The 12,506-nt window shown below is 40.1% G+C and overlaps 1 protein-coding gene across 1 annotated transcript in view; it reads left to right on the forward strand.

The window, feature by feature from the left end:
• Positions 1–12,506, forward strand: part of LOC107660248 (protein diaphanous homolog 3-like) — a 273,308-nt gene that overhangs the window by 73,177 nt on the left and 187,625 nt on the right. The window contains exons 12-13 of the mRNA XM_016449516.1: positions 1,081–1,185; positions 11,634–11,765. Of these exons, the coding sequence (XP_016305002.1) occupies positions 1,081–1,185; positions 11,634–11,765 (237 nt within the window). The remainder of the gene's footprint in view (positions 1–1,080; positions 1,186–11,633; positions 11,766–12,506) is intronic.

Raw genomic sequence — 12,506 nt, forward strand, 5'->3', positions numbered from 1 at the left:
ATTAAACTTCAAAAGGCTATGATTTCATTAAATAAACACGAGCGCTGCATGTTTCAGAGTCCGGTGCTGCGCTGCTTTGTTTACTGCCATTACCGGTGAAACAGTTATATTTCTGCCATTCCGAAAGCGCCTCCTGCTGGCAGAGAATGAATGTGCATTTACAGTAAGCCTGTTTAATTAAAGGCTTTCTTAAAGGCTATGTCGATTAGCATTGTATTATTATATACTTTATTATAATAAAAATTATAATAAGACGAACACAGATAAACCATATGTTGTCGTAGTCGTGTGTTTATTAGTGATGTTGAATCAGTGAAAGCAGTTAAATCTTCTGTTTATTCAGCAACCGCTATAGTCATTTCCTGGAGTTCTTCTGCGAGGTGTATTTGGAGTTTCAGCGCGAGAGCGCCCTCTGACCTTCGGATGGAGATGGAGACTTTCGGACTGCTGATCACAGAAACGTGCTTCACTGAAAGATATGCATGACAATCGCAGCTTCTGCCTAATCGCGATTTATCACCTTTGCGATTTAATTTTGATTAATCGTGCAGCCCTAACTGTTTGGGTAGAAGTCTGCTGCAGATCTCACCCCAGTGCAGGCTCGGCAGAAGTGCGCATTGAGGGCACATAGCGGCCGCAAAGGGGGCGCTCGTGAGCACCTTTCTGAAAGCTAAAATGATGAATGGGATACCCTATGGCCTCGTGGACTTAACAGACACACGCATGGGGCAGCCATTGTAAGTCCGCAAGACCGCAAATTCACGTGAAGTGTGCCATTTGGGACAGGGCCAATGAGGCAAACTCCACAGCAGACTTCTACCCAAAGCGGCATTACGGCATTAAGAGGAAGATCTTAAATTTGAGCTTAAAAATCCTGCAGAAACCCTGCTTAATTGAATTTATGATTTCTATTTGTTTCATACTAGTGCAATTATCTTTTTATTTCAGTAATTAGTGCTCAGCCTTAGTACATAATACTAACAGAAGAACACATTGGAGCAGTGTTCAAAACATCAGTAAAAAATATTAGGATGTGTTTTTTTTTTTGGTCATCTCTGTTGATATGGTTTTGCTCTCCAGCTTGATGAGGAGTTCCTGGGCAGACAGGAAGCTCAAGCCCAGTTGTTGAAGAAAGAGGAGAAGATCAATGAGCTGGAAGCTGAAATTCAGTCCTATAGAAACCAGGTACCTATGCTTCTTTTCTTCTTTATTTTGACCACTTCTGTCACTGTTTTTGATGGCATTGCTGCTGGGATTCCTTTCTTTCTATTCTCACTGTTTTATTTTGGTCTCCCCTTCTGGATTCTCTGCGTTTAATTCTTTTTCTTTCTGATATTGCTTTGTTTCGGTTTTCGAGACTGACTGTTTGGTTAGTTGATATAAAATTTTGAGAATTGAAGATCACGACACCAAAGAAGGCTGACCAGTACAAGTAATCAGTGCCCCGCATTTCAATTAAATTGGGAGCTTTTTCCTGCATCCTGCTAGAAGTAATCAGTGCCCCGTGTTTCAATAAAAAAAAGCTAAAATGTGATGAGTTTTTAAAAATCCATTTGCGCCGTCGCCATGTTCTAGCTAGCCAACAAACACAGAAGGGTTTTTTCAGCTGATGACGACTGGGTTAGCGGAGCAAAGGAATCAGTGTGGACCTCAAAAGTCGTTAAATACAGCTATACCAGCCAGGATGACTTCTAGACACTTACTGGATGATAACATTCTAATCAAACCTGCCAGATCCTACAAGTCCAAGATGCACTGAATAATTTAGTCTAAAATGTGTTTTTTACCTACTAGCCTGTTATTCAGTTCATTATATTTAGTAGAATGAATAGGTCCCATAGAGTAAATGACATCACTCGAATGCCCTTGCACAGTTAAAATAAATTACGGTTGTCGTGAAGAAATTGAAAATGAAATGAAAAGTGTCGTTTGCGGAATTAAATTTAGATCTACTCATCTTGCGTCATATTTCTTTTTATGCGTTTTTGCAGCATTGTGTTTTATAACCAATCACACACAAATCTGTTGAGCTTATGAATGCAGTGACAAATCAGAGAAACGCTGGAGTTTTGTTCAGTGCAAACTCGCTGACTGAATTCTGCACTCTTGCAAATTCTCTCATCATAAAACAACAAAGTGCAGATGTACATATGATGTAAGTAAGATTATTTCACAGTGTAGACAGCTTCATTGATTATAACGGGAGTTGTTTTGAAAGCGCATAAACTCACGCTAAACTGAAGTCAATGATAATGTTAGAATATTTGATAATGTTCTTTGCTCAAATATTTTATGACATGACACCTATATCTGGTACTTGCCTTAAAGATGGGCTTAGAATCAGAATCAGAAGGAGCTTTATTACCAATTATGGTTACACACACAAGAAATTTGACTTGGCAACAAGAGCTTCCAGTGCAGTAGAAAGTACACACATAGTGCAAACATACATGATAGTGCAGACATACATAGAATTACACAGTAAAGATGAAATAACACTAATATAAGAAAAACAGAAAAATAAATAATGCACTATATATAAAAATAGAAATATATAGAAAAAATATAATGGTTTAAATGAATGTAAAGATATGTTATTTACAAGTGTAGCGTTTATGTAGTTTACAGTATACAGTTTCCAGATACTATGTATAAAAGTGTCAGTTATGATGGACAGTGTGTAGTTGTGAACTTCTTAATTGTTGGCTGAATATGGCCTGCGGGAAAAATCTGTTCTTATGCCTGGCTGTTCTGGTGGTCGGTGCTCTGTAGCGCCGGCAACAGGCAACAGTTTGAAAAGAGAGTGGGATGGGTGTGAGGGGTCCAGAGTAGAGGTCTAAACCCGAGGTTCGACCCGAGACCCGAGCGGGTTCGGGTCCAAAACTTCGACGAGTACTTTGGACATGGGTCAGGTTCGGTATTAGTGGCCTCGGGTCTCGGGGTAATTTAAAATAAACATGCTTTTTCCAAATGGACCTGACTAGACATGAATTCTTTTAAACTATCCCGAGTGCTTTCACTTTCATGTTAAGTGAGGAATGCACATAGAAAAGAAGCATACGTTTGTAACCTCGCACACAGAAATCATCTTATAGATATGAGATCCATCAGGAAAATCCACTCGCTTCATTACGCTGCGTATTGCAGGGCTTTTCTTTTTTTGTGTGCAGAAGCCTTTCGCCGGAGATTAGGTTGCAGACAACACTAGTGACGCCATGAATTATGCTATGATCATGAGTTATGCTTTAGATTAGCTATGAAAAGCTATCGATTTAATTTTTATCAAACTATCACGTTTATTTTTCAAATCCACTGGTCACAACTGAAAGCCGAACTCAGAAATAGCTTGTATCCATCAGGCAGGCAATAATATAAAGTAACAATAAATGTTAAATAAATCAAAAGAAGCAGCCAAATCAGTCAGCAGTACACCGCGATTTTTCTTTACTGACTGCAGGGCTGCAGGCTGTGCACACGTCAATGCCATTTACAGTCGGGTTCGAAAATAAATGCCGTCGGTCTCTGGTCTAATTTCATCGGGTCGGGTATTTCTTTAAAAATATATATATATATTTATGCACGTTGAAGTGATTCGGGTCGGGTACAGAGTTTAGGACCTGAGAAGACCTCTAATTTTCAGTGCTTCATGGTAGTGGAAGGAGCTAAAGTGTCACTTTGGTGTGATTTTCTTAATTCGATTCCCAGATTGGAGATTTCTTTGCAGAATTATGGGTAATGGAGTTTTTCCACCAGGAATTCCACTATTAAACATTTAAAAACTATTGAAACAATGCTGGCAAATGGCTTCAACAAAAGCAGGTACCATGGATTGATTACATGGCACTCTATAGTCTACATGGCCTTCTCTCTAAAGCTAGTAAGCTTCCTATCTAGACAAAGTAATATTGTCTAAGCAGACACCTCACTAGATTGAGAGGACTGAGGCTGCAATATTGTCTAGGTAGGTTGCACAAGGTTTTTAAACTATGATGCCTAAAAATACAACCTTGATAGGCAGCACATCGAGTTTTCAGACTGTGACGCCCTTACTGATTTTACAGGCAAGCCACACACTAGTTGAATGAATGAATGAATGCTGTCTAGTTAGGCAACAATTTAGTTTTTAAGACCAGTATTTACAAGAAAGATGCAATCAATCAATCCTATTTTAGGTGGAAATGTGACTTACAATAGTTTGGTCTTGATTTTGACAATCTTCTGGTTGAACTGCTGAGCCTGTTTGATCAGTCCCAGAGACTCCAGCGTTTCAGGATCTAATCTCTCCTTCAGCATACCATCAGGAACACAGATCTGAAAACGACAGACAACAATGCCTTTAATTAGACACTCTTCACCAACACTGCTGTGGAAGCTCTATCAGGAGGATAAGACCAGTATTAAATTAATCAAAACGCTGGAATAATATCTCTGCATCCATCAGCGTAGCACTGCCCACATCCCACCTCAATGGCATTCAGCTACACTTACATAAGACATTAATAACACTGCATAACAAGCCCGTATTTGCATACTAATCAGCCGTACAGTGGTTTAAATGAAAAGAAGAGAGCAGGCACACTGCAGGTCTTGATGAGTCACCCTGACTGCCATTACAAATGCATCGTGTTCTGCCACAACAAAGATGTGAAACATGCTCCGGTTTGAGGCCTAGCTCAAATACCCACAGCCGCTGTGAATGCGTTTCGTTTCATTCCAGCACAGTGCTGGAGGTTCGGTCAGGGGAGGAGAATTTTTCACTAGAGGACAGAATTTGGGCCACTCAATCCTCTAATGCAGCTAATCTTCAGAGTCAGGGGATCGGCCACCCACTTACGTATGCATGCAAAAAAAAGCATATCGTCAACCGCAGTGTGTGCTGTAGTGCTGGAGAGATGGGCGATGTGTCTCAAAGCGCTTTACTGCCACACAGTGGTCATGAAGACAATCACACGCTGCTCTACTCACCAAACAGGCTCCAACCAGCTGGGTAAAATGATCTCGCTTGTGTTTCTCCTCCAAACAGCCAGTCTCGATATCTGCAAAATCAACAATTACACATGCACGTCACGTGAATCACTAAAGTCAGATGTACAAACTATCACGTTTATTTTTCAAATCCACTGGTCACAATTGAAAGCCGAGCTCAGAAATAACTTGTATCCATCAGGCAGGCACTAATATAAAGTAGCCTAATAATAAATTGAATAAATGTTAAATAAATCAAAGTAATGGAGAAGCGGCCAAATCAGTCAGCAGGACACCGGGATTTTTCCTGACTGACTGCAGGGCTGCAGGCTGTACACACGTCAATGCCGTTTACGTTCGATTCCAGTCGGGTTCGAAATTAAATGCCGTCGGGTCGGACTCGGGTCTAATTTCATGGGGTCTGTTTCGGGTCGGGTTTTTCTTTAAAAAAAAATTTATGCACGTCGGTTTGGGGTAAGAAGTGATTCGGGTCGATTTGGGTCGGGTACAGATTTTAGGACCCAAGAAGACCTCTAGTCCAGAGTGATTTTCTTAGCCCTTTTCCTTACTCTGGAAGTGTAAAGATCTTGGGCAGGGGGAACCAATAATCCTCTCAGCAGTCCTGACTGTCCGTTGTAGTCTCTTGATGTCTGATTTAGTAGCTGAGTCAAACCAGACAGTTATGGATGTACACAGGACAGACTCACAGACTCAGTGATGGCCAAGTAGAACTGTTTCAGCAGCTCCTGTGGCAGGTTGAACTTCCTCAGCTGGCAAAGGGAATATGTACAGTCCTGAGAAATGTTATATGTTGTTCAGGTGGGATATGGACTGGGGGAAAAAACTGTTCTTGTGTCTGTCTGTTTTGGTGCACAGTGCTCTCTAGCGCTGGCCAGAGGGCAACAGTTCAAAGAGGAAGTGTACTGGATGTGATTTTTTGAGCCCTTTGTCTCACTCTGGAGGTGTAAAGATCTTGGAGGTTGGGCAAGGGGGCACCAATAATCCTCTCAGCAGTCCCGACTGTCCGTTGTAGTCTCCTGATGCCTGATTTGGTAGCTGAGCCAAGCCAAACAGTTATAGATGAACACAGGACAGACTCAATGATGGCTGAGTAGAACTGTTTGAGCAACTCCTGTGGCAGGTTGAACTTCCTCAGCTGGTGAAGGAAATACAGCCTCTGCTGGGCCTTTTTCACAATAGAGTCAATGTGAATGTCCCACTTCAGGTCCTGAGAGATGGTGGTGCCCAGGAAGCTGTTCATAATGGTGAGTGGGGGCAGTGCAGGGGGGTTTCTCCTGAAGTCCACTATCATCTCCACTGTTTTGAGTGTGTTCAGCTCCAGGTTGTTGTGACTGCTCCAGACAGCCAGCTGTTTAATCTCCTGTCGTTGTTATAACTGCACCAGACAGCTAGCTCTTTAACCTCCTGTCTGTAAGCAGACACGTCTCCAGAAAGGGTCCAGTAATGTCCTTCAGGTAGGCCAGGACTAGTCTTTCAAATGACTTCATGACCACAGACGTGAGAGCGACAGGTCTGTATTCGTTAAGTCCAGTGATTTTGGGTTTTTTGGGGACCGGAATGATAGTGGAGCGTTTGAAGCAGCAGGGAACTTCACACAGCTCCAGAGATCTGTTAAAGATATGTGTAGGCCAGGACTAGTCTTTCAAATGACTTCATGACCACAGACGTGAGAGCGACAGGTCTGTATTCGTTAAGTCCAGTGATTTTGGGTTTTTTGGGGACCGGAATGATAGTGGAGCGTTTGAAGCAGCAGGGAACTTCACACAGCTCCAGTGATCTGTTGAAGATCTGTGTAAAGATGGGGGCCAGTTGGTCAGCACAGACTTTTAGACAGGCAGGTGAAACACCATCTGGGCCTGAAGTTTTCTTAGTCTTCTGTTTCCTGAAGACCCGGTTCACATCCTCTACACAGACCTTAAGTGCAGGTTGAATGGTGGGGAAGGCAGGAATGGAGGTTGCAGGGGGGTGGAAGAATGTGTGAAGTGCAGATCAGAGCAGATGGTGGGTGGTAGACTGGCCTTTTCAAACCGGCAGTAGAACACATTCAGATCGTCAGCAAGTTGTTGATTCTCCACAGACTGTGGGGGTGGTGTCTTGTACTTAGTGATGTTCCTCCGATCAGTCCATACTGACGCCGGGTCGTTGGCTGAAAACTGCTTTTTCAGCTTTTCAGTGTAGTTGTTTTTAGCCACTCTGATCTCCTTTGTCAGTCTGTTTCTGGCCTGGTTGTACAAGATTTTATCCCCACTTCTGTAAGCATCCTCTTTGGCATGACGAAGCTGTTTGAGTTTCCCAGTAAACCACGGTTTATCATTATTGAATGATAAGAATGACCTGGTGGGGATGCTCATATCCTCACAGAAACTGATATATGAAGTTACAGTCTCTGTGAGCTCGTCCAGATCGGTGGCTGCAACTTCAAAAACACTCCAGTCAGTGCAGTCGAAGCAAGCTTGTAAATCCCGCTCTGCTTTATTAGTCCATCTTTTTACAGTCCTTAGTACAGGTTTAGCTGATTTCAGCTTCTGCCTGTAGGTCGGTATAAGATGAACCAGGCAGTGATCAGAGAGCCCCAAAGCTGCCCTTGGGACAGAGTGATATGCATCCTTTATTGTGGTGTAACAGTGATCCAATATATTACTGTCTCTGGTTGGTCATGTAACATGCTGTCTGTATTTTGGCAGTTCGCAGGAAAGATTTGCTTTGTTAAAATCTCCAAGAATGATTAAAAGAGAGTCCGGGTACTGTTGCTCAGTTTCAGTAATTAGTTCAGCCAGCTGTTGCAGTGCTGCGCTCACGCACGCGTCCAGAGGAACGTACACATTGACAAGAATGAACGAGGAAAACTCCCGCGGCGAGTAGAAAGGCTTACAGTTTATGAAGAGCGCCTCTAAGTTAGGAGAGCATATCTTTTTCAGAGTTGTTACAACTGAACACCATCTTTCGCTGATATAGAAACACAATCCACCACCTCTCGTTTTCCCCAGTAACTCCGCGATGCGATCCGCTCTGAACAGCTGGAAGCCCGGCAGATGAAGCGTGTTTTCCGGAATGGCTTCACTCAGCCAGGTTTCAGTGAAGCACAATGCAGCAGAGTTTGAGAAGTCCTTGTTGATGCGGGTGAGGAGAAGTTGTTCATCCTTTTTGTTAGAAAGGGAACGGACATTGGCAAGTTCAAAAGCCACGCTTGCCTCTTCTGCGTCTGAGTGCGCATTTGAACAACACCGCTGTACTTCCGACTAGAATGTCCAACAAAACATCCAAATAATCAAAAAACTGAAAAATATTGTCTGGGATGTGTTGCTTAATGTTAAGGAGTTTGTCTCTGGTAAAACCTATAGAAGAAGAATGACTAAATACAGAACAAACAAACAAAAACAGCAGAAGAATTGTGGAGCTCAGTGCCGTGGCTGCCATTCGTGGCGCCATCTTGATCTCGATCAATTTATGCAGTTAATAGATTACACTAACGTAATCTGTGTTGTAGCTGTGTGTTTTTGTTCCCCCAGTCCCTAATACACAATTCTCCCACTATACCATCATAATAATGAACAGAATTACCTCACGTCCTCACATTATTTCATTTTTAAAGAGATTACTTGTGTGCCAAGTATACTGATCACGCCCCTTCTCTACACAAAGATTTTGGTTCTTTTGGAGCTGCCATCAAACTTGTTTACAGCTTTTGTGCTTCTCTCTAATAGAGATTGGCACAATCTGCCCTAATGTTGTCTCTATTTCACCGTGAACAGCTGCTATAAGATAATATATATATATATATATATTATATTATATTACTTTTTATATGCTTGCTTTCTTTTTAAAATGTTTAAAATGTTTTCAAATTATTATTATTATTATTTTTTGTGTAATGATTTTTGTTATTTATAATGATTTATAATGCATTGGCACGATATTAGTAAAGTATCGGCTATTTGGTTTTTATGAGCCAATTCTGAATATTTAATTTATTCTGCATATTTTAAGATTATAAGATCAGCATTTCACACAAATGTAAAAGGATAACAATAGATAATGGCAAAAACTCTTGAAGTGCACTTTTCCTTTAAAACCACATATCAGAGTTTTTAGTGTTTATCTTTTTAACACTGTAACATTGATTTATAATATCAGTCATTTATTGGTAGTAGTTGTATATTATTAGACTTTATATATACATTAAATTAACCTGCTGTATTACAATGAAAGCTGTGACACTACTGCACATGGAAGTTTCTCTTTGTTTTCCTTACTTTCTGGCTCACATGGCTTTATGTCTTTACCCCTCTCCTCCACTCTGTCCTCAGACTCAAGACTCTTCGTTGTTGTGTGTTTTTTTTTTTTTTTTTAGGGATCCCAAACCCCTCACACTGACATGACAAATAGGGCATCAACTGAACAGTTTGTTTGATCAATTGCTTTTTGGCTCACCGGGCTATCGTCGATAGAGCAGATCAATTCTTAAATAATGGTGGCCAATGAGCGAAGTGAAAGTTTGGAGTGCAGGCAGTTAAGCTGATCCATCTCTTTGGGGTGCGATCGTTTGCAGCAACGCAAAACGTAATCACCCAGTCGATTCTCTACAATTCTCAGTCATGCTGACTCTTAGCCTTGAATTATCTAGAGGCCGGCATGCACGCAGTGTGAATTAGAGCACACCTACTTGTTCAATAAATCCCCCATCCCTCCACCCCCCACAACCTCTTGTAGCTGTTTGCCAGTCAGGAAGTAATGTATCATACTTGTTTTCTCTGAATGTTTGATGGAGGTTTGAGGTAGAGGTGTTTTGAGCGAGAAAAGGGTTATGGTCTTATTAATCTTTTATATTTACTCATCTGCCTGAGTAAATCTGGAAGGACAGGTACTGTATGTCTCTGCTGTACACAAATGTAACCTTACACCAGGATATTTTACTTTTATTTGCTTTCTGATATTGTCATGAGAATGCCATGAGCTTATTGCAGGTATGATTCCTCTGAAGTTACATAGGGTTTAAGGACTTTGCTCAATGATGCAACTGGTTATGGATTCTTACAGCGATCAGACCTGGAAACTTTCTTTTTACTTACCCTGAACCTTCACCACTGCATCATGCCGTCACTGGGCCAGCAGGATTCAAACTTGTTTTAAAAGCATAAATAGATTAATGGTCCGTATGTTAGCACAGGGGCTAAAATATTAGCACAAATCCACTCCCAAGTCCGTTTTATTTTCATTCGTTGTCATCTTGACCTTTTTTTGTTAGTTTTTTTTCCTTACTGCTTTCCTTTCATTTTCTTCTTTCACTTTCCTACAGTGTGGTTAATTTTTATTTTATTTTATTTTTAATTATATTTATCGCAAATGGTTAGCTGTTCATGGTTACGGTTACATTTATTAACATTAATTTTAGGTATCATGAATTAACAATGAACAATGTTTTTTTATAGTATTTATCATTCTAAGTTAATGTTAATTTAAAACTACAATTTGCATTAATTCATGTGTTAATAAAATTATTGTTCATTGTTAGTTCATAATACTTACTGCATTAACGTCTTAAACTGAACTGAACCTTATTGTGAAGTGTTACTCAAATACTGTTCAAAGGTGTGGGGTCAGTAAATTTAAAAAACAAAACAAAAAACTTTTATTCAGCAAAAATGCATGAGGCTGATTAAAAGTGATAAAGACATTTATAATTTTACAAAATATTTTTATTTAAAATAAATGCTGTTCTTTTGAACTTTCTATTTATCCTGTAAAACAGTGGTTGCCAACCCATTGATCACGAATCACGATCGACTGGTAGATCTTTATCACTGTTCCAGTAGCTCCGAAAAATAACAGAAAAATAAGTACAAAAATACATTACACTTCTCCATTCTTTTTACTGTATTTTTTTGTACTTATTTTTCTGTTACTTTCGGGAGCTACTGAGACAGTGATAAAGAAAAATACATCATGCCTGAGTCTGTAAACAGGACGTTAACAGAGGCCAGAGTCGCTGAAGAGGAGAAAATACTGTAGCATAGCAGCTCACTGTTCACGAAATACAGCAAGAAAATATAAATACTGAATTGGGGGTGAGGGGTTATATGAATATGTATCACTGAAGGGAACTGACTGTCTTCAGAAAAGTTTCAAATAGCAATGGCATTTTCTTCTCCTCTTGCCTCTATATAAAGTGGTATTTTTAAGTGCAGTGCTGCTTTGTTTACAGCGGTAACCAAGGAAACGCTGAATTGCTGATGTTTTTTTTAAGGCCAGTTTGCTTGTTATAGAGCAAATGACCAATAAATAAATGTCCTTAAAAAAAAAAAAAAAAAAACGGAATCGGCCATGAATAATCATGATCGGGGCATCACTAATTAAAACACTAAATAAAAGGCCTCAAATTGGAAGTACAATCTTTTTCTATCAATTCATCAATAGGTAGATCTTGTCTTTCATAAAGGCAGAGGTCAGGGATCTTGGGCTTGAAAAGGTTGGTGACCACTGCTGTAAAACAATCATGGTTTTCACAAAAATATTTTGTGAAAATATTTTGGATAATGTGACACTGAAGACTGGAATAATGGGTGCCTAAAATTTAGCTTTGCCATCACAGGAATAAATTACATTTTAAAAATATATTAAAATAGAAAATGGTTATTTTAAGTTGTAACACACCTCCTCCTCCTCCTCTGGCGCTGGGCGCGCTGACATCCTCCACAATCCAACTCATATTGCCTTTCGGCCTCAAACCCAAGAAGGAATTCAAGCCAGAGACTTCCATTAAGCGCCTCAATTGGTCCAAGGTAACATTTTCTGTACCGTAAATAACTTTTCTTTAGTCTTTAACTTCACTTAAACCCTTACAGGACAGAATCCTCCTTTGGTGCTCAAATGTGGTGGCGACTAGCATAAAAGGACAGATGTTTGTGAAGTAACCGAAGAAAACTTTCCTGCCAAGCGTCATTAAAGCAAATGTTGCTCTGTTGTGAAGGATCACACTTTGCTGTATGACTGGCTGCTCTGGTTTCTCGGCAGATGTTGCAGCACGATGTCTTTCGAGTTGTGTTAGTTTATAACATTAAGATTAATATTTAATCTCTGTCCTTTTTGCCACCATCATACAGATGTTTTTAAAGAACCCACCACATGCTTCATTTCATCCAAAACCTGTTTGTAATTAGCCATTAGGAGGACACAAATAAGCTTTTTTTGAACAGCTGCTTGAGAAACATACAATATTCATGGCTCTTGACCTAAGACTTTTAATATTCATTAACAAGAGCTTTGCAGCTCAGGAAGCCAAAGACAAGACAACTGGTTAGGGCTGGGCGATATAGCTAAAAAATGTATCAACGATATATCCACAAATTCGCTACGTGTTTTCTAAAAGTTTAAACTGTTTTAAATTTGCATGGCTACATCTCTTGTGTGAGACGCGAGTGCAGCAGTCATATTGCGCTGAATGGCTTGGTTTTGGTTTTCACCTAATCAAGATCTTCTCCGCATTGAGCTTCTATATTTCTCTAATATTTTGAATGAATAAC

The sequence above is a fragment of the Sinocyclocheilus anshuiensis genome, unplaced genomic scaffold, assembly GCF_001515605.1.
Source record: "Sinocyclocheilus anshuiensis isolate Anshui unplaced genomic scaffold, SAMN03320099.WGS_v1.1 scaffold1579, whole genome shotgun sequence".
In the NCBI taxonomy this organism is placed as follows: Eukaryota; Metazoa; Chordata; class Actinopteri; order Cypriniformes; family Cyprinidae; genus Sinocyclocheilus; species Sinocyclocheilus anshuiensis.